At 39.6% G+C, this 21,374-nt stretch overlaps 1 protein-coding gene across 1 annotated transcript in view; it reads right to left on the reverse strand.

The window, feature by feature from the left end:
* Nucleotides 1-9,157, reverse strand: part of LOC126249529 (Down syndrome cell adhesion molecule-like protein Dscam2) — a 68,324-nt gene extending 59,167 nt beyond the window's left edge. The window contains exon 1 of the mRNA XM_049951191.1: nt 9,043-9,157. Coding sequence (XP_049807148.1) covers nt 9,043-9,064 — 22 coding nt within the window. The 5' untranslated portion in view covers nt 9,065-9,157. The remainder of the gene's footprint in view (nt 1-9,042) is intronic.
* Nucleotides 9,158-21,374: the final 12,217 nt, after the last annotated feature.

Genomic DNA, 21,374 nt, shown 5'->3' on the forward strand with positions numbered 1-21,374 from the left:
TATCTCTTCTGTGAAAAATGCAAGTGCAGACACAATTGAGTCACTAACAGTCTTAATGATGCTGCAATCTACAACAGGCTGCCCCACTCATGCCTATATGCCTTCAATCTCGCCTGCCTTTAGTCATCGATCTTGGACTTTTACATGCTGTTATTTTGGATTTCTGCTTTGGATTCTGATTTGGACTTAGTTTTCCAGCAGCTGACTTGTTTGCTAGTTATTGTGTGCTCCCAAGTGGATGGTCTAATTTTGTTTATTCTCCTAGCAGAGACTAGTCCTATGCTATTGTCACTGTGCATTTATTGAGTTCAATAAATTTGGACTGCAATGATATAACAATTAATATAGTCCAAGCTTATGTTTTTGTGTATGATTGCTTTAAAGTGTAAGAAATCTGAAGTCTGTGACTGATCACACGCAGAGTAAAAGTTTTTGTCATAGCCAGTCACGGCATCAGTCTTCATTCTTCCTCATATAGTGTGACAGAGACACCAATATGTCAACCCCGAGTAATTTTACGCTCTTATTCCCATTTTACAAACAAAGGAATCAAAAATAGTGCACAGTCTTTAATCTGGATTTTCTTCTCCTATTATAACTTCATCTCTCAAGTAAATTTTTGCCTCCTTTATTTAAATAAACATGTACCTCAAAAGTTATATGCTACAGTAAGCTCTCATTCACATCATGGGGCAGAATCTTCATGTAGGCATTCTTGCTGCAGGCAGTCATATCAGTCTGTATCACACTCACAGTATGCATTCTGTTATTAAATTAACTGATCCCAGGTATGTCTTATTCATGAGGTAAAAGTTTAAATACCAAAACGTGAAAGGTGCTGAAAACCGACACACAGTTTACACAGGTACTGATAAAAGTGAAGTGAACTTTGTGCCTAATTGTGATATAAAGTTAGAGAATGAAGTAAGGCTCACACATATCATCACCAATTTCTCATGATAGTTACAGTAATCATGTGTAAAATACTTCTATCCATACAAGAATAGGATAGGAAAAATAGTAAATTCATTACACATATTCGATACAATTTAAAAAACCAAAGAACTTGAAAGTGGCTCAGAGAGTAGAATACCAGTCAGAGATCAATAGAAACATGTCATACACAAGCCTAAAAGAGAGGAGTAAGCATATGGTAAAATGCAGATGGGGAAGGAAGACAAAATAACCAAATAAATAGAAAGAAAAATGGAAACAGATGATAAAAGAAGGAATATGAACACCGAAAAAATTGGCATACATCGAGGCTATGAGCACAGTGGGAACCAAGTGCATGCCATGGAATGACTTCTCATTGCCAAGATTTTGAGGAAGTTATATTAAGAGGGAGAATCATGGCAACCGTTGTGGCAAAATAAGCACCAAGGCATGACTAGTGTCTTGCACTGGATGCTTTGCATTAGAGTAATGCATTTTGCCAGCATAAATTTTCTGTTGTACCAATTCATCAAATTTTAGTCAAGCTTGGTGAGCAGATTATCTTTGTCTATATTACATAAATTTTCACTTTAAAAATGATTTTTAGAGCAAATAGAAATGACTTTAGGATGGCCTTGAATAAATTGCAAATGCCAAAACTTACAATCAGTAATGCTCACAGTGATGTGGATGTGATACAACTGCTTTCAATGTAACACAGTGTAGCCACTACAGCACACTGATTATATTATAACTCAGCCCTTCCACTTTATTACACTGCTACTGTAACTTTTAGTTGGGCCAGCTTTTGAGGCGGTGCCACTGTGCTGTGGCACCATTTGCATGAAAAACAGAGAAATCTATATGAATTGTGCATAAAACATTGTTTCGGAGTTTCTATTTTCTGATTTGAATAGGTGTGTTTTGCCACGTGTGCTCTCGTGGTAGTCTTCTGAAGCTTGGAGCATACAGCAGATTGGCACCATCTGCCCTCATAAACACTGTGTGAAAGGCTCAGCCATCGGTTTCTACACACTTCTTACATGGAGATGGAACCACAGCTGGTCTGACTCAGAGCTTTATGTTCCTTCTGTCAGAAAGCAGTTAAGTGCAGAACCTATAGAAGCACAATCTGCCATCTAGCAGTCATGTTAGAATACATCAGGGCACAAATTTCTTGTAAGCCAGTACACAATCTTTCTGCAAGTTAATGCTAATGCATTCCTAAACACAAATTAATGCTTAATTAAATTGAATACAGAAATAATACACTTAAATATCATATAAATAGCTATATATAATTTTAATATAATTATGCCCTTAGATTTTGAAACTAACAGGCATTATTTGAGTATTGGTATATTTCACAACAGTGGTTGTATTGCTACAGAACAAAAAAACTAACGTATTCACCACCTGTTGAGCATCTGTTTTCCAAACAACACTGTTGTATTTATGTTTATACTCATTACATTTGTGTAATGCAGTTCTGTACAAATACATTGTAGTCATTGTGAGGTCAGGTAATTGACCATATATAGCTGTGTGCACGGTGTTATCTGTAAGGGAAAATTCAGCTGATTGTGAAATTAACAAACATGGACAAAATAAATGAATTATTAAAAATGCCATTTAGTGACAGCACTCACAATGAAAAAATTCAGATAAAAAACACTATGTAGGCCACTCTCGTATCTGAATCTGCAGCAGCAAACAAAAAAATCAAGCCATAAGTTCAATCCAGAAATTTTACAAAAGAACAAATGGATTTGTGGCTGTGAAGAAAGCAACAGTTTGTTTTCCTTGTGTGTTATTTGGGGGAGATGTTCATTGGCATAAGACCGGTATAACCGATATTGGGCATATATGGTCTAAAATGAAAGTATATGAAATGCCAAGGCCTTACATGAATATTGGGCTTAGTCTTTCATTTCTAGGCAAAACCAACATTCATCAGAAATCAGATTTGCAATATCGACAAACAATTGACAGCTGTGACAAATGAGTAAAAAAGAATAGATATACATTGAATTTAATTGTAAACGGTATATGGTTCTGTGGTGGTTGGTTGGTTGGTTGGTTCAAAAGTGGGAGAAAGGACCAGACTACAAGGTTATTGGTCCCTTGTTCCTAATAAAACAATGCCATAAGTGTGAGAATAAAACGGACGAAACATATAACACAAAACAGAAGGAAAGGAAAAGCCACAAGAATGAAGGGAAGGCAACAAACACTGAAAGGAACAAAATAGGACAAGAAAACAACAGAGAGACACTGAAAACAGAAGAGAATAAAACATGAAAGCAGATTACAGTGACTGGCCAACCATGAGAACAAAAAGGGAAAGACAGCCACTCTGCAACACATTAAAACCTCCACCCTAAAAGCACTAGGGTGGAGGAAACAGAGGGGCAAAGGACATGCACTAAAACCTACATAGAAGTATAAAACTCACTCTCACAGATAAAACGTACAACTAAAGCTGCTGTGGAGGCATTGTCACCCAACACTGAAGGCAGGGTGCTGGGAAAGTTAAAAGTCTGCCGCAGAGCGGCTAAAAGTGGGCAGTCCAGCAAGAGGTAGACGACTGTCATTTGGGAGCCACAGTGACACTGAGGTGGGTCCTCGCGACGGAGTAGGTAACCATGCATTAGCCACGTATGGCCAATGCGGCACCGGCAGAGGACAACTGATTCCCTGCAAGAGGCCTCCATGGAAGTCTTGCCTATCTCCAGAAGCGGTTTCAATGTCTCCTGTTTGGCCAGCCTGTCGGCAAGTTCGTTGCCAGGGATTCTGACATGTCCTGGGGTCCACAAAAACACCAAGGGCATAGATGGACTCCTTAATGGACACTACCAGAGGGTGGCAAGGGTAACACTGGTTGATAGCTTGTAGGTTGCTCAATGAGTCAGTACAGAGGAGAAGTGACTCGCCAGAGCATGAGCAGATGTACTCAAGAGCACGAGATATGGCTGCCAGCTCTGCAGTGAAAACACTGCAGCCAACTGGCAAGGAGTGCTGCATAATTTGCCCTCCATGAACATATGTGAATCCTACGTGATCATCAGCCATTGAGCCATCAGTGTAAACCACTTCAGAGCCCCCGGAACACGTCAAGAATCGAGAGGAAGTGACAGTGGAGAGTGGTGGGGTTAATGGAGTCCTTAGGGCCACGCAAAAGGTCCAGATTTAGCTGTGCCAGAGGTGTACACCATGGAGGCATACATGAACGGACTGCAAGTAGAGGTGATCAAGGGAATGACTCCAGTTCAGAGAGAAGGGACTGCACGCGAACCACAATCATTAGCACTGATCCGGGCCACTGATGCGGAACATAGACTGCTGTGGGCAGGAAAAGGAGACGATTATTGGTGTTGCTCAGGCAACAGGGGGCATTGAGGTGCTGCCAGCACTTCTGCTTAAGCCGACGAAGATTAGGGAGCCAAGTCAATTGAGTGTCGAAAACCAGTCCTAGGAATTGATATGTCTCCACTACAGTGAGTGGATCGCCATTAAGGTAAAGTGTGAGTTCTGGATGAATGATACGATGCTGACAGAAGTGCATGACACACGACTTTGTGGCTGAAAACTGGAAGCCGTGGGCTAGAGCCCATGACTGTGCCTTGTGGATGGCTTCCTGGAGGTGCTGCTCAGCAACAACAGTACTGGAGCAGTAGTATGAAATGCAGGAGTCATCTGCATACAGAGAAGCTGAGACGGAGGGCCCAACAGCTGCTGCTAGATCATTAATGGCCACTGAAAATAGAGATACACTAAATACAGAGCCCTGCGGGACTCCATTCTCCTGGATATGGATGGAACTATGGGAGTCACCAACTTGAAGTAACAGGAAGTTTTGGATAAAAATCGGGAGTGGTACCCAGAGACCCCACTCAAACAATGTGGCAATGATATGGTGTTGCCAAGTCATGTCGTATGCTCTATGTAAGTCAAAAAAGACGGCAATCAGATGTTGCCGTCTGGAGAAGGCTGTTTGGATGGCAGACTCGATGGACACAAGATTATCAGTGGTAGAGCGATCCTGGCGGAAGCCACCCTGAGATGGAACCGGCAAGCCACGTGACTCCAGGACCCGACCCAACCGCCGACATACTATACGTTCCAGCAGCTTACAAAGAACATTGGTGAGGCTGATGGGCTGATAGCTATCCACATCAAGCGGGTTTTTACCAGATTTGAGCACCTGAATGATGGTGCTCTCCCACTATTGCGATGGAAAGATGCCATCGCACCAGATCAGGCTGAAGATGACGAGAAGATGTTGCTTTTAGTCACATGAGAGATGTTTAATCATCTGGCTGTGGATGCAAGGGCACTGAGGAGCTCCCACTCTGTAAATGAGGCATTATGGGATTCACTGCAGCGTGTAGTGAAGGAGAGGACGTTTCCTTCCAGCAGCTGTTTGAGTGTGCGAAAGGCTGGGGGGTAATTCTCCGACACAGAGGCTCGAGCGAAGTGCTCAGCAACATACAAGTTACCGGGGCAAATAAGATCTGCTGCCATTCTTAGCCTGACGTTCATCCCATGGTATGGCCAGGAAGGGGAACAATTTGGAGTCATACTTTTGTGCATTGAATTGAGCTCATGATCGCTTAGAGACCGCTGGTGTTTTACCACCAGCAAGAGATGATGGACTACACTTTATCATGTGTCATCCACCCTGATGCCACCCACTCTGACCAGGGGTCCTCCCCACGGGTGCCACCCAGCCGCAGCAAAGGCCACCTGGCAGGATGGCCATTGCCGGGAGTCCCGATGCCCCAGGGGGATAGGCACCTACTCCTTGGCGTATGTGGGGAGTTAATGGCGCAGGCATCAACAGACCGATCCCTGTGTTCAGGGGGCTACAACCAAAACAGTTCATGGTGGCCCCACCACAATGGACTGGCTACCATGCTGGATATCAGGTGCAAAGATGTCCATGGTCATCTTTGATGCAGAAATCAACACTGCATAGTGCATGATGGAAAACACACCTAGGAAGGTGTCCTTGCCCAAGAGATGGAGAATGGGCTGGACTGCAATGTGACAACGAGAAAGTGGACTAAAGATCTCAATGTACGATGGATGTGATGCACCTTCTACAGTGCCCTTCCCCAATTGGCTCGCTCTTCGGGAAAATTTTGAAGAATGGAGGTCAAACCCTACAGGGGACTATCACATAAAGGCCAAAATGTGTGAAACTCCTTTTAATCACCTCATATGACAGGCAGGAATACCTCGGACCTATTATAACCCCCGGACCCACAGGGAGGGTGGTTCTGTGGTGCTTTGGAACTAGCTCTCTAGGGCCCATGATGAATCTGATGCCTCTCAAAATAATGGGGGTTTTTGTGAGCTAATTCAGTTCAGCACAGAATTGGACAAAGACCTTCAGTTTGTCTCAGTCAAGCATCAGTGTTCAAAGGCATTTCTAAGACTGTTCTGAATAAACTACTGCAGTGCATTTTACAAGTGTACCATGATGAAGTTCGTAAGGAAATAAAACATGCCAATTAGTTTGCAATAATTGTGGATGAAACCACAGATGTGTCTTGTGAATTTGAATTGGTTATTGTTTTGCGTTATGTTTTTGAGGGAAAAGCTGTTGAAAGGTTTTTGAACATTGTTAATCCAGAAAGTCAGAATGCTCATACTATAACTGAGAATAGTTTGAAAGAAAGGGAACCATTAATAGGTGATGATCAATCAAAACTAATAGCTCAGAGTTATGACAGTGCAAACATTATGAGTGGAAAGTCAAATGGGATTCAGAAATTAATTTAAGACAAATACCCAAATGCACATCAGTTCAACCTTATTATGTCTATGTCAGCTCCTGTTAATCGCAAAGCCCAAATCTTTTTTGCACATCTTTCAGGTATTTCTTCTTTCTTTTCTAACCCACCACAGGCATCCAAAAGTGTTGCATACATTATTCAAGTAAGCTTGCCCCGTGTGTGTCATGAGATGGAATTACCATTTGCAAGTAGAAAAACATGGAAAATCTTATTACTGTTATGGAAGACACTGAAGCAAGTGAGAGCATAAAACTATCTTCTGCTACTGAAGAAGCTGGTTCATACAAATGAAGACTGCAAGATAATGAATTCATTTTCTGGTTATCATTTTTCTATAAGATAATGCCTCATGCAGACATACTTTTTAATGAGCTTCAGAAGAAGATAACCAAACTGACCAAAGCAAAACAAGACATCCAGAACTTTCAAGCAATAATGCAAAACATCAGAGATGACATTGACTCCATCCTCAATGACATTAGTTTTGAAAATGACGAAATGATGCCTGCCAAGAAGCCACAGATTCTTGATGAGCATAAAAAAGAGATACTTTGGAAGTGTACAATGCCATCCTTTCTGAAATAAAATTACATTTTCATTTTCAGTTCACTGGATACCTCAATGCAGCCAACTTATTTGATGTAAATCAGTTTGAAAAATATATCACAAATTTTGCAGGCAAATACCCTGAAATCACAGACACATACACATATCTGGAAAAAAGAAAGTTGAAGGGTGAGCTTCATGTCTTTTATTCTAGGCCTGAGTTGTGAGCAGTTTCTGGTGCAGTTCCATTTCTTACACTGATTCTAGAGGATGAACTTTGCGCCACACTTGATGAGACTAGTTTTGAAACTGCTAATCACAATGCCTATCTTGACATCAGAAGCTGAGCGGTGCCTTTCAATGCTCAAGACAATTAAAACATTCCTATGAAACACCATGAAAGAAGAACAACTGAGTGCATTAGGGATGGTATCCTGTGAAAGGTGATTCATGTGTAAAATTGAAGATTTCAATTTTAGAGTGACAGATTTATTTGGTAACATGAAGAAGTGATGAATGGGTTTCCAATACCATTCTTGCTAATTATTTTGAAGCCATCTTCCCAAAGTCATAGAGTTGCTGCTTTTGGTGAGGACAATGCTTTTAATTTAAAATGTTCGTAATTTTATTAAATTTCACATCCAAAATTCAGACGATAAGTCTGAATAATTTATACATGCTCTATTATTTTTGTATTTGCACTGATGTTGTAGCAGACACTTTTCTGGCAGTCGGCCGTGAACACAAAACAAACAAGGAGTGATGGATGTAAAGGGGAGAAGAGCGAAGTGGGGTCACAAGCCACGTCTCCCTCCCACAGAGTTGCAACCTACATCCATGTTCTGTGCTCCTGGGAAGGCAGAACCAATGTAATAATGGACATATTGATCACTGATTCTGTCTTGTGTTGTGAGAGTCATATTCAAACTCTCTGACAGAGCAAGATTGCTCTCTGCACTCATTTCAAAATAAGAAATGGGAACAACCAGCAAGCACAACTAAGAGCAAAGTGGAGCATATAAATCATTTGGTAATGGCTAAAGCACAATAATTAGCTGAGATTGGCAGTGTCGTTAATGTGGTGGTTCAGGCCCGATCTCCAGTGGTATCCATAAGCAACCATACATCAAAACACCTCCTACTTACGACTGCCACATAAAAGTGACCGCACATAGTCTGTGGGCAGTAAAAAAGTGTGCTGTGCACACGCATCCATTTGTGTGTGCTATAGAGATTTTCAGCGTTAGTGTTATGTTTTATATCTCATGCAGACATGCAAAAAAGATGGCTAAAGCAGCCCCCCCCCTCTCTCTCTCTCTATCTCTCTCTCTCTCTCTCTCTCTATCTATCTATCTATCTGTTATACAAAGCTTTGCTATCATGTTCTCCAGGAACATATCAAACTCTTACTGTGCATAAGAAGGATGCTATTGTAATAAGTGTTTATTTCTGTTTACCTATACATTTTGTTTGATACAATATCTTATGAAATATATGAATCACTACCAAAATTCTGTAATATTTTCAATGCTACCAGACTAATATTATTATTATTATTATTATTATTATTATTATTATTATTTGCACTGTCAGCGGAATGCCTCAGCAGCAGCCACTGTTTTTAGTATCATACTCAAGGATAAAAACACAAGGGAAGTATTGTCAATGTACTTATATATTCCACTCCCTAGAAAATGAGAAATGTTTCAAATGATGACTTTACAAGAATAAACATAAATAGCACAGCATGACAGTTTACCTGAGCCTTGAGTGCGTGTCATGATTGTGGATGTAGGTGAACTTTGCCCCAGTTGGTTGAAGGTCTGCAGATAAAAATAATATCTGGTTCCACATTGGAGATTACTCAATAAATAACTCAGATCATCTGCTGTTAATACTATTTTTTCCCATTCTCCAAATTCCCTTTTGAAATGCAAAGAAAACCCTACAGAGGAAAAATTCACATACAATTGGTAATGGTACTTTTAGGCATGTAGGTAAATACATTTTTAAGACTGTCTACACATGTTTAAATGAATATGTAGTATTTAAAAATGTTAAGAGCATTCATGAAAGAAAAATATAAGGAGCAATCAGATGAAATGAATCAAATGGAAAAAAGTAATTAAACTGTTTATTATTTCAAAAGTAATTGCCATAAGTAATTAATATATTTAATCCACTGTGGGACAGGTCTTGTAGCTCTCAAAAGCTTTTGATAGAGTAAATCAAGACATGCTCTTATCAAAAATAGCGATGGTGGTGTCACTGGAGAACTCACACAATTACCGGAAACATTTTTAAAAGGTAGACAATAGTGTACAGAAATTATATAGGATAATGGTTAAATATTGGAAAGGAGATGGTCAAGAATATGAGATATACATTTTGGTGTTCCTCAGGGCTCTATTTTAGGTCCATTCCTACTTATGTGTTATGCAAAAGATTTCTCAAGTTCTATAGATAACAAGCACTTGATCAGTATGTATGCTGATGACACACCTGGTGGCTGTTGTGCAACCAGTGAGCTGAGCCCAATAGAAGAGGTTCAAAACTTCACTGAAAGACCCAGAGCCCACTTTGAAAGAGACTACTTAAAAGTAGACACAGAAAAAATAAATATTATTTACTTTAAAACGAGTGGTCCAAATAGGTAAAATATGTTGATTGATGAAGTTCAGTCAAAAATCTGTTTGGAATGAAAATTTTTGGGTTTATACATAGATGACCAATTTTCACAAAAGCAGCAGGTTGACCAGTCTGAAAAAAAAATCCAGTCTACAGGTGTTTAAGAGACTATTACCATACCTTAACTCTGAAAACTTAAGCACTGAATATTTTGGAATAGTATACCCTTTCTTGTCTTATGGAATAGTACTGTGGCGTGGCACTTGCCACACCAATACAAAAAGTGTTTTCATATTGCAGAAGAGGGCCTTGAAGATCATAGCAAAAGTAGGCTTTTGCATGATTTTTCCTGGTTTTATTCAGTAGATTCAATATTTGAACAGCTTATGCCATGTAAATGATGAGGAGACACTGAATGGGGAGAAAAGAAATTGGTGTCACAACTTGACTACAAGAAGGAAACAGTTGATAGGATACATCAAGGATCACTGATTTAGTACTGGAGGGAAATGTACGTGGAAAGAAGGGGGCGAGGGGGCGAGGCTTCAAATCATAGAGGGAGACCAATAGATGAATGCAATAAACAGATTTAGAGGGCTTTAAGTTGCAGTAGTTATTCAGAGATGATGAAGCTAGCACAGGATAGAGTAAGTAGCATGAAGAGCTGCATCAAACCAGTCTTTGGATTAAAGACCACAACAACAACATTGCCATGTATATGCTGGACACCATTACACTAGTGAAAGATGATACTATGGTCACCAAGAGGAAAATGAAATTCACTACCATGATCATGAAATTCACTACCATGATACAAGGCACAAGAAAGACTTTCACATGGTTAAAAGAAGATTAACTTTCACAGCAAAAAGCCCATATGTTGAAGGAGTTGTCTTTCATAATTTGTTACCAAGCTAATATGTTGACAGGGCTAATATGTTGACAGGGATACTTTCATAAAGTGACTATAGCAGTGGCTTAACAAAAATTGCCCGTATGATTTGGATTTACCATGAATAACAATATAAGAAACAATACTGTATTAGAAACAAGTTTAGTAACTGTAGAATATTGTAAAATATTTGTAATTTACAATTGTAAGAAGTTTATACATTTTTAACAATGTCAGGCATTTAAAATTATGTGTTACCAGAAGATAATAAATGAATAAAAGATGGTAAACGCCTTCATGGAAAAATTTTTGCAGTTGCCAAGGAACCTTGACTGTACATAGGCATCCACATCTTCACTCAAAGCAAATGGATGCCTACAAATGTCTTTCTTCAGGGCTCAAAAATATGGGTATCACATGGGAGAGATTGGGCAGTATTAAAGATGTGCAAGGGCTTCCTAGAGGAACTGACGCAGTGTAGTTGAAACAACAAGAATGCCAGTTTCAAGAAAGTCATGATGACCTTTTTCTTTGACTGCAAGAGCCCACTGCTTGTCGAGTTTCTGAAACATAGTGCCACAATTAATACACAGCAGTACATGGACACTTTGCAAACCTTAAAGCACACCATCTAGTTCAAATGCCGAGGACATTGATGGACAGAATTATTCTGTTGTGGGATAGTGCCTGCCCATCTGTTGCTAAGATTGTTTCTTACTATGCTGTGAAATTTCACTGGGAAGCAGTTACACATCCTCCACACTGTCCCAATCACATCCCATGTGATTTCCATATTTCTGGAGGCATGAAGGAAGACATTCGTGGTTGTCAATTTGCTTCAGACAAAAAGGTGCACACCTGGGTACAATCTTGTTTATGTCAGCAACCACAAACATTTTCCCATGAAGGCACTGATAATTTGTCTCACAGTGGCATAAATGCATTAACGGTTATGATGATTACTTTTGAAATAATAGACTATTTACATACTTATTTCCATTTTCTCGGTTTCATTTGACTGCCTCGTACATGTAAAACACTTCAACATTAGATACAAATACAGAATATTTATAAGATTTAGACGCTGCATGTCAGTATATTACCAGATTTAAAGAGCAGATAGTTTTTTTTTTTCATTACATTTACTGTATAATTTGTCATCTCAGCTATGCTCCAGTTTAGCCAAACCATCAGTTACAGCTATGCATCGGAAACTAATACAATAATTATCACAGCAGAAATGAGTAACTGCATAGACCCCACTGTTATCTACTAATGATGTCTGATCTTTGCTGTTTCATAGTTTATCAAGCATAGGTATATTGATTGAACTTGGGCATGGCTGCAGATTCCAAAAATATGACTCCACATTTGACGAGCAACTATTGAGTGAAGGCTGTAGCTGCCAGATATAGTTCTATATTCTCCACTGAACAAATAAAGGATAAAAGTTCTTTTGAAAGCCCTTGAGATCAATAAACACTAGATACACATTATTCATTTTATTTTAAACAATTGAACTTCACTTAGTACTTCTCCTCATCTAAGTTTCATCTAATCTTATTACCAAATATCCATCTTTTGGCAGACATTGGGACAATATATGTTATATTTATGATCAATAATGAAAAATGATATATTTGCTGTATCTAAGGACTTGAATATGGTGGAGTGTACCACCAAAACACGTCGCAAATAAATAAAAACTAATACACATAGCTGATACTGTTATCATTATTGCACAAAATTTCCTTATTTCTTCAAGCTTCTCTCGCTGCTCCATTGTATTAATCCACTTTCTTACAATTTTCAATTTTTCATATATTTCAAATTTCTGAGCAGTCTGCTCTTTTGCCATATGAAGAGTGGAAGTGTCAAATGTTCCAGTGCTATTTTTTCATAAAATGTGTTTTCAGTGTGGTTGTGTTCTTGGTTCTCTGTTGCATGTTCCTAGACTTATTCCAAGTGTCAACTCAGGGAGAGAACATGTAAAACATATGTTACTAGATGGTGCATGGTCTTTTTGCCAAACTGTGCTTATGTTTGGACTTCCAAGCATCATGTATCAAGTTCTTATCCATTTAGTTGATGCACAGTTTGTGTGCTAATCAGAGTACATGTAATCTTTTTTTTTGTATCAATAAAACATATTTGTAGTGGAAAGAGAGAATGTGATTTTCAGAAACAGTAAAAAAGTAGAGAAGTGAAGAGACAAAGTAATTTCTTCCTCAACAGTATGGACAGTTCTACATAAAAACTTTGCAACATTTGATCCTGAGACTGGAGATGTGTGAGAAGTAAAAGACAACACTGAAAAAGTTTTCTTCTTGAATTTAATTTTGTTTTTCTCTTGTAAAAAAATTAACAAATATGATAATGGCTTTTACTGACTACAGTTCTACTAGTTAAGACATAACTGCTATATTCCTGTACTTGTATTACCACAAATAAAATGTAGTGCCGTAGTGTTAATGGCACTTGGAATAAAAAGTTTCTTATTGGCACTTAGAACCAGACAGTTCCATGGTATGGCATCTAGGTTGCTCTTAATCAATTATTTGTTTTCTAATTTGCCTCTTTACTTTTTGCAGTGATGAGGTGAGCAGCATAATTCTGTTGTATCAGAATATCATCTCAATTTTTTGGAAACAAATAAGTTATTTAGGAAAAGGGATGGATTGTTTTCTCACTATCTTGACCAATGTGGGATTTGGCCCTTGGAACATTTCACATTTGCAGTCTTCATGTGTGTATCTACTGTGCAGTAATGCGGAACTCTGTTTCCTTAGGCTACTCTACATAAATAAATACACACTGTGGACAGCCCAGGTGGAATAACAGTATAGGGCACTGATATTTGTAGATATAATGAAATGTTTTAGTACAATAGATAGTTTGACATGGAGGGAATGAATGGGTGCTATTATACAAATTAATGTAACACAGTTCTGGTAAAGATCAATCTTTTCTGGAATTTGTTTTTTGCAGGGCAACACTGTTCAAAGCTGTTCTCATAGATAAATGTTAATCACTTTCACAGTCAAACCACATTAGTCTACTGAATGCTCATTTTTGTGCATAATCACAATTTTCTCAGTTCAGTGAATGTGTCACAACAGATGTATACAAATACCAATTTATAACATGGACCAATCAGCTTAATGTTTGCACTGAATATGTTGTCTGCACTATTACACAGCACACAAGTTCACACACTAGCAAGAATTGTCTTTTACCACATAATTAACTTTCTGCCTTTGCACAGCAACTGCCACCACTAGTGCACTAGAGAACCAAATGCAATGCTTACATTGGACTATCAGTATATATGACATGCAGCTTACAACATCTCTATCTTTAATTTACCGAACCACCAGTAGTTTATATGGATAGAATCAAAGTGAGGTGACAAAAGCCATGGGATAGTGATATGCACATACAGTGTGAATCAAAAAGGACTTTACAAATTTATTTATTTATTCACACATCAAGTTCTGTAGGACCAAATTGAAGAGCAAATCTCCAAGGTTATGAAATGTCAGTACATCAAATTACAACATAAAAGTAATAACAGATAAAAATAAAATTTTTATTAACCCAAAAAAAGTCAAGCCATAAGTTTAAATAAGCGCAATCAACAATATAACGTCATGTTAATTTTTCAAGGAACTCCTCGACAGAATAGAAGGAGTGACCCATGAGAAAACTCTTCAGTTTGGATTTGAAAGTGCATGGATTACTGCTAATATTTTTGAATTCTTGTGGTAGCTTATTGAAAATGGATACAGCAGTATACTGCACACCTTTCTGCACAACAGTTAAGGAAGTCCGATCAAAATGCAGGTTGGATTTCTGCCGAGTATTAACTGAGTGAAAGCTGCTTATTGTTTGGAATAAGCTAATATTGTTAACAAGAAATAACAATAAAGAATACATGTATTGAGGGGCCAATGTCGAAATACCCAGAGTAGTGAACAGGGGTCGACAAGAAGTTCACAAATTTACACCACTTATTGCCTGAACCACCCATTTATGAGCCAAAAGTATCCTTTTAGAATGGGAAGAGTTACCCCAAAATATAATTTGATATGACATAAGCAAATGAAAATAAGCAAAGTATACTAATTTTTGGGTTGAACAATCACTTACTTCAGATACCATTCGAATAGTAAAAATGGCAACATTAAGTCTTTGAACAAGATCCTGAACATGGATATTCCATGACAGTTTACTGTCTATCTGAACACTAGAAATTTGAACTCTGCAGTTTCACTAATCATAAACCCATTCTGTGAAATTCAAACATCGGGTTTCGTGGAATTGTGTGTTAGAAACTGTAAAAAATGTGTCTTACTCTGATTTAGCATTAGTTTATTTTCTACAAGCCATGAACTTATGTCATGAACTGCACTATTTTATACTGAGCTAATGCTGCACACAACATCCTTTACTACCAAGCTAGTCTCATCAGCAAACATAAATATTTTAGAGTTACCAGTAATACTAGATGGCATATCATTTGTATAAATAAGGAACAGGAATGGCCCCAACACTGATCCCTGGGGCACCCCCCCCCCCCCTTTGACCATACCACACTCAGACCCCACATCACAGCCATTCTCAACACTAGAAATAATGACCTTTTGCCGTCTGTTGTTAAAGTAAGAAAATGCACCAATTGTGAGGTACTCCCCGCATTCCATAACGGTCCAACTTCTGGAGCAACATTTTCTGATTGACACAATCAAAATATATGCCTAGCATTCGAAACGTTTTCTTTAACCCATCCAGTACCTCACAGAAAAAAGAAAATATAGCGTTTCCAGTTGTTAAATGACTTCTAAAGCCGAACTGCACATTTGATAGCAAATCATGTGATATAAAATGATCAATTAATCTGACATACACAGCCTTTTCTATAACTTTAGCAAACACTGATGGCATAGAAATAGGTCTAAAATTGTCTACATTATCGCTTTCTCCCTTTTTGTAAAGCAGTTTTACTGCTGAGTACTTTAATCTTTCAGGAAACTGACAATTCCTAAAAGAAAAATTACAAATGTGGCTAAATACAGGGCTAACATGTGCACCACAGTACTTTAACATTCTGCTTGGCACTCCATCATATCCATGAGAGTCCTCGGTCTTCAGTGACTTAATTATTGGCTCAATTTCCCCGTTATCTCTATCACAGAGGAGGATTTGATACATCAATTTCGGAAAGGCATCTGCCAAGAGAGTTATATGATCCCCTGTAGAAACTAAATTTTTGTTTAATTCACCAGCTATGCTCAGAAAATGATTGTTAAATACTGTACATATATCTGATTTATCAGTAACAGAAATATTTTTGCTACGCACTGACTTTATATTGTCGGGCTTGTGCTGCTGACCAGACACTTCCTTCACCACTGACCATATGGTTTTAATTTTATCCTATGAATTAACTATTATATTTGTGTACCGCATACTCTTTGCCTTCCTAATAACATTTTAAGCACCTCATAATACTGTTTGTAATGTGCTACAATAGCTTGATTGTGGCTACTTCTAACATTCTGACGTAATTCCTTCTTTGTTCTACATGATATCCTTACCCACTAGTCAGCCACCCAGCCTGCATTTTACTGCTAGTATCCTATTTAGAACATTCTAATGGAAAGCATCTCTCAAACAGCATGATACATGTGTTAACGAAAGCATTATATTTGACACCTATGTTATCGGCACTATAAAATCCTGCCACCCTTGTTCCTTGACAAGTTTTAAAAACTCTCTACTGCCAATGGATTAGCTTTCCTACATAGTTTGTTATTATATGTGGCATTTGCTTGAGTACAAATGCCTTTTAGTGTTAAAATTTGTGCATCATGGTCTGAAAGGCCATTCACCCTTTTACTAACAGAATGCCAATCTACTAATGAAGAATGAATAAAAATATTGTCTATGGCTGTGCTACTGTTCCCCACTGCATCCTAGTTGGAAAGGACATAGTCTGCATCAGATCATATGAATTTACGAGATCTACCATCATCCTTTTTCTTGCACAATCATATACAAAATGTAACTAATTTCTGGCACTTCCTATAAAGTGAATCAAGAACCCTCTCTAGCCTGAGCAGAAATGCTCTGAAGTTAGAGTTAGGGGACCTATAAACAACAACAATTAGAAGTTTAGGTTCACTAAATTCAACTGCCAACATTCAAATATCTGTTCAGTGCAGTGCCATGATACGTCTATGGACTCAAACAGAATACTGTTTTTTACATACATGACCACTCCCCCACTCCACAAGGAACTCCTTGAAAAATAGACAACTAATCGGTATTCTGGTAAAGAAAGCCTCTGAATTGTCAAATTATTTAAGTGGTGCTCCGTTACACCAATAATTTCAGAGTCAACCATCTATAAGCAGTTCACTAAGTTTATCTCTAATATTTTGATGAAATATGATAATACCTTCGCTACTTGAAAACATGACGTCCTCTGAAGGTGATTCCTTAGTTAGAGGGACTGCCTTTAAGCAGGTAAACCTGTCAACTGACTCCAATCTAAAAAAGGTGCAGCTCTAACACCAAATACTACAGGAATTTTTCTGTGAGTGATCCCACCACCACGCACAACATTTTCACCTATAAGCTTTGACATCCTCTGAGGTGCAGGCCATGCCAAGTGAAATCCAATCTACTAATAGACTCAACTGGCACCACTGCAGTGTGACCCATGTCCTCTACCATCAGTGCCTTCTCCAGCCCCATGTTAACACGCCTAACAGTCACATTAAGATGAGGCCAATCATGATGCTGAAATAGTTGCATGAAATGCACATTAGTGTCACCAGTTTGGGTAACTATCCTTACCAGGTCACCGCCTACATCATATTCCCCATCCGTATCAAGACTATTCCCTGATTCACCGACTATAACTACCTGATCCTCCTCCATAAAATTCCTACGTAACTCCCCTATGCTGTCAGTCACCTGAGCCAACCCTGCACTAGGCTTCACAATGCTGGCGACCTGGTACCCACTCCCCAACACTTCCTGCAACTGCTGGTCCACACCTCTACCATGTGAACTACCCAGCAGCAGAACCTTTTTCTTTCTGTTACCCTTTGAAATGACTTAGGCCTAACTGCTGAGGACTGCTGCATGTTCCCAACACCTACATGTGCCATTGAGATAACTTACAGAATTGGTAGATGTGTCACTTTGGAGCAAAAAATCTCAAATTTCACATAAAAATGTCAAATGTCATTTTGGTCTGATGTGACTACACCACTCGTGATGCACCAAACATCCCACCAGTAATCAATTTCTTCCCACACCCATTGCAGCAAATTGGTTGTAACTTGTGCAACAGCACTGTAAATTCGATTTTTTAGGTTAGCTAAATTATTTGGTTTTGGAGGTACATACACACAGTGTTCAATGAAACCCTCTAGAAAGAAATCCAGTGATGTGAAGTGGCTGTGACTGAGGTGGCCATGCAATTGGCCCTTTGCCGCTCTGAACCTACATGTCACAGTGAACAACCCATCTCAATAAAGTTCTTGTACCAAGAAAAAATTAAACACCTGCCTGGAGATTATTTAGCATATTCAGTGCAACATTTACAATGAACAGTTGTTGAAGAGTTCATTTTATGAAATCAAAACACAGAGCAAGCATGCTCTGCTCCAGTGAAAGCAACCTTTTAACTGTGCACTAAGCTGGCACTCCTGGTTGCAAAATGTGGTACTGATGCATCATGCGAATCAAACTTGCTGCAGAATGGCAGATCTACCAATTCTGTAAGCTACCTCAATAAATTTCTATATCATTCCAAAGTTGTAAAATCCTCTTTGACTAGTATCGCACACGTGAAGTGTAAAAGGCCATTGCATGGAAAAAGCTGTCATTCATATTCAGGTGATTTATGTGAACAGGTATCTGACATCATTATGGCTGCATGACAGAAATTAACAGACTTTGAACGTGAAGTGGTAGATGGTGTTAGATACATGGGACATTCTATTTTTAAAATCATTAGGAAATTCAGTTTTCCATGATCCACAGTGTCAAGAGTGTGCTGTGGACACCAAATTTCAGGCATTACCTCTCACCACAGACAACGTAGGGGCCAATGTGTTTACATAAAGATGTCTGTGCTAACAGACAAGCAAACCTGCATGAAATAAGCACAGAAATTGATGAGGGAAGTATGATGAATGTATCTTCTAGGACAGCACAGTGAAATTTGGTGTTAAGAGGCTATGACAGCAGACAACTGACGCGAATACCTTTGCTAACAGCATGACATCCCCTGCAGTGCCTATCTTGAGATCGTCTCCATATTGCTTGTACCTTAGATGACTGGAAAACTGTGGCCTGGTCAGATGAGTCCCAATTTCAGCTATTTCAATTGGTAAGAGCTGATGGTAGGGTTCAAGTGAGGTGAAGCCATGGACCCAAGCTGTCAACAAGGCACGGTGCAAGCTGGTGGTGTCTTCATAATGGTGTGGGCTGTATTTACATGGAATGGACTGGATCCTCTGGTCCAACTGAACTGATCATTGACTGGAAGTGGTTATGTTCAGTTACTTGGAGACCATCTCCAGCCATTCATGGACTTCATGTTCCCAAACAAAACAAAATTTTTTTGGGTGACAATGTGCTATGTCACTGGGTCACGATTGTTCATGTTTGGTTTGAAAAACATTTTGGACAGTTCATGAACATTTTTTGGCCACCTAGACTGCCCAACATGAATCCCACTGAACATTTATGGGAAATCATCAAGATCAAGTTACTTTCCATTAGGATTGTGGAATGCACTCAATGAATGTGATGCAATCAGTTGTCCTTTCCTTTCAGGCTTTATTAAAGGAAATCTAGATTTTGGCTAGTGGCTAGCCATTATCAATGCTCTATTTCATAGTTCCAATATGTCTCCTAGTACATCAGTCCCCTGTTGTTTGGCCTTCTGTCACAGTTCATTCAAGACTGAATGAACCGTGACAGAAGCCTGAAAACAGGGGACTGATGTCCTAGAACATGTGTTGAAAATATGAAATAGTGCAATGCTAATGCCTAGGCACTAGCCAGAATCTAGATTTTCTTTAATAAGGCCTGGCTGGTTGGTTGGTTTGTGGGATTGAAGGGACCAGACCACTATGGCCATCGGTCCCTTTTTTCAAGAACTTTAAACACCCACAAAGAATGAGAACAAACAATGGAGATGAGAAGAGATGACACAGGACAAGAAAGACACAGACAGAAACCAGACACAAGGAATTAAAATCACACAGAGTGTGACAGTGGTTGGCTGACCATAGAAACAAAGAAGGTAAAGCCAACTACCAAGAAACGCACTACAAGCCCCAGTTGAAAATCGTAGGTCAAAGGTCAGACTCAACACAAAAAAGAACAAACACTTAAATCAAGTGATAAAAACCCCCTGCATGAATAAAACTCAAAACTAAGTCTACCATTGCAACGTCATCTGATAAAAGTGCAGGAAGTGTATCAGGAAACGCAAATGTCTGCCTGAGTGGAGTTAAAAGCAGGCAGTCCAGCAAGATGTGGAAGACCGTCAACGCTGACCCGCAGTGACAAAAAGGTGAATCCTCACGGCACAATAAATAACAGTGCATCATCCAGGTGTGGCCAATAAGCAGCCGGCAGAGGACAACAGAGTCCTTGCGAGAGACCCGCAAGGAGTGTCACGCACCGGTAGTCTCCTTGGTGGCCCGAAGTTTGTTGGGTGAGGGCAGGGTGGGCCATTCTTCACCCCAGGTGCCAAGTACCTTCCGCCACAAAACTGACCTGAGGTCAATCTCCAAAAGGACAATCTCCAAGGCTGGTGCACCGACAGCCTGTTTGGCCAGCATGTCAACATGTTCATTTCCCGGGATGCCGACATGACCTAGGGTCCACACAAAGACCACAAAGCGGCCGCAAGAGTATGGATGGACTCCTGGATGGCCATCACCAGATGAGAGTGAGGAAAAGACTGGTCGATAGCTCATAAACCGCTCAGGGAGTCACTACAGATAACGAAGGACTCACCTGAGCAGGAGCAGATATGCTCTATGGCACGAGAGATAGTGACCAGCTTTGCAGTGAAAACACTGCAGTCAGCCGGCAATGAGCATTGTTCATAATGATCCCCCAAAGTAAGTGCATAACCGATGCGACCAGCAACGATCAAACCATTGGTATAGACCAAGTCAGATCCTTGAAACGCGACAAGTATTGAAAGAAGGTGATGGCGGAGGGCCTCAGGAGGGACTGAGTCCTTCGGGCCCTGTGCCAGATCAAGCCGAAGGCATGGGTGGGGCACACACCACAGGGGTAGACGTAGTGGAGCCCAGAAAAGAGGCGGAAGAGGGAAAACCACAAGCCCAGAGAGAAGTGCCCTGACGCAAACCGCGATCGTACACCCTGGCCGGGGCCGCCGTTCCGGAAGATGGACGACCAAGTTGGGGAACAGCAGACACTAATTGGGATGTCCAGGCAAGCTACAAACTTGTGCAGCATGAGTGGCAAGCATTTGATGGCACCGGATCTGCAATGGAGGGACACCAGCC

This window comes from Schistocerca nitens, chromosome 3, assembly GCF_023898315.1.
Source record: "Schistocerca nitens isolate TAMUIC-IGC-003100 chromosome 3, iqSchNite1.1, whole genome shotgun sequence".
In the NCBI taxonomy this organism is placed as follows: domain Eukaryota; kingdom Metazoa; phylum Arthropoda; class Insecta; order Orthoptera; family Acrididae; genus Schistocerca; species Schistocerca nitens.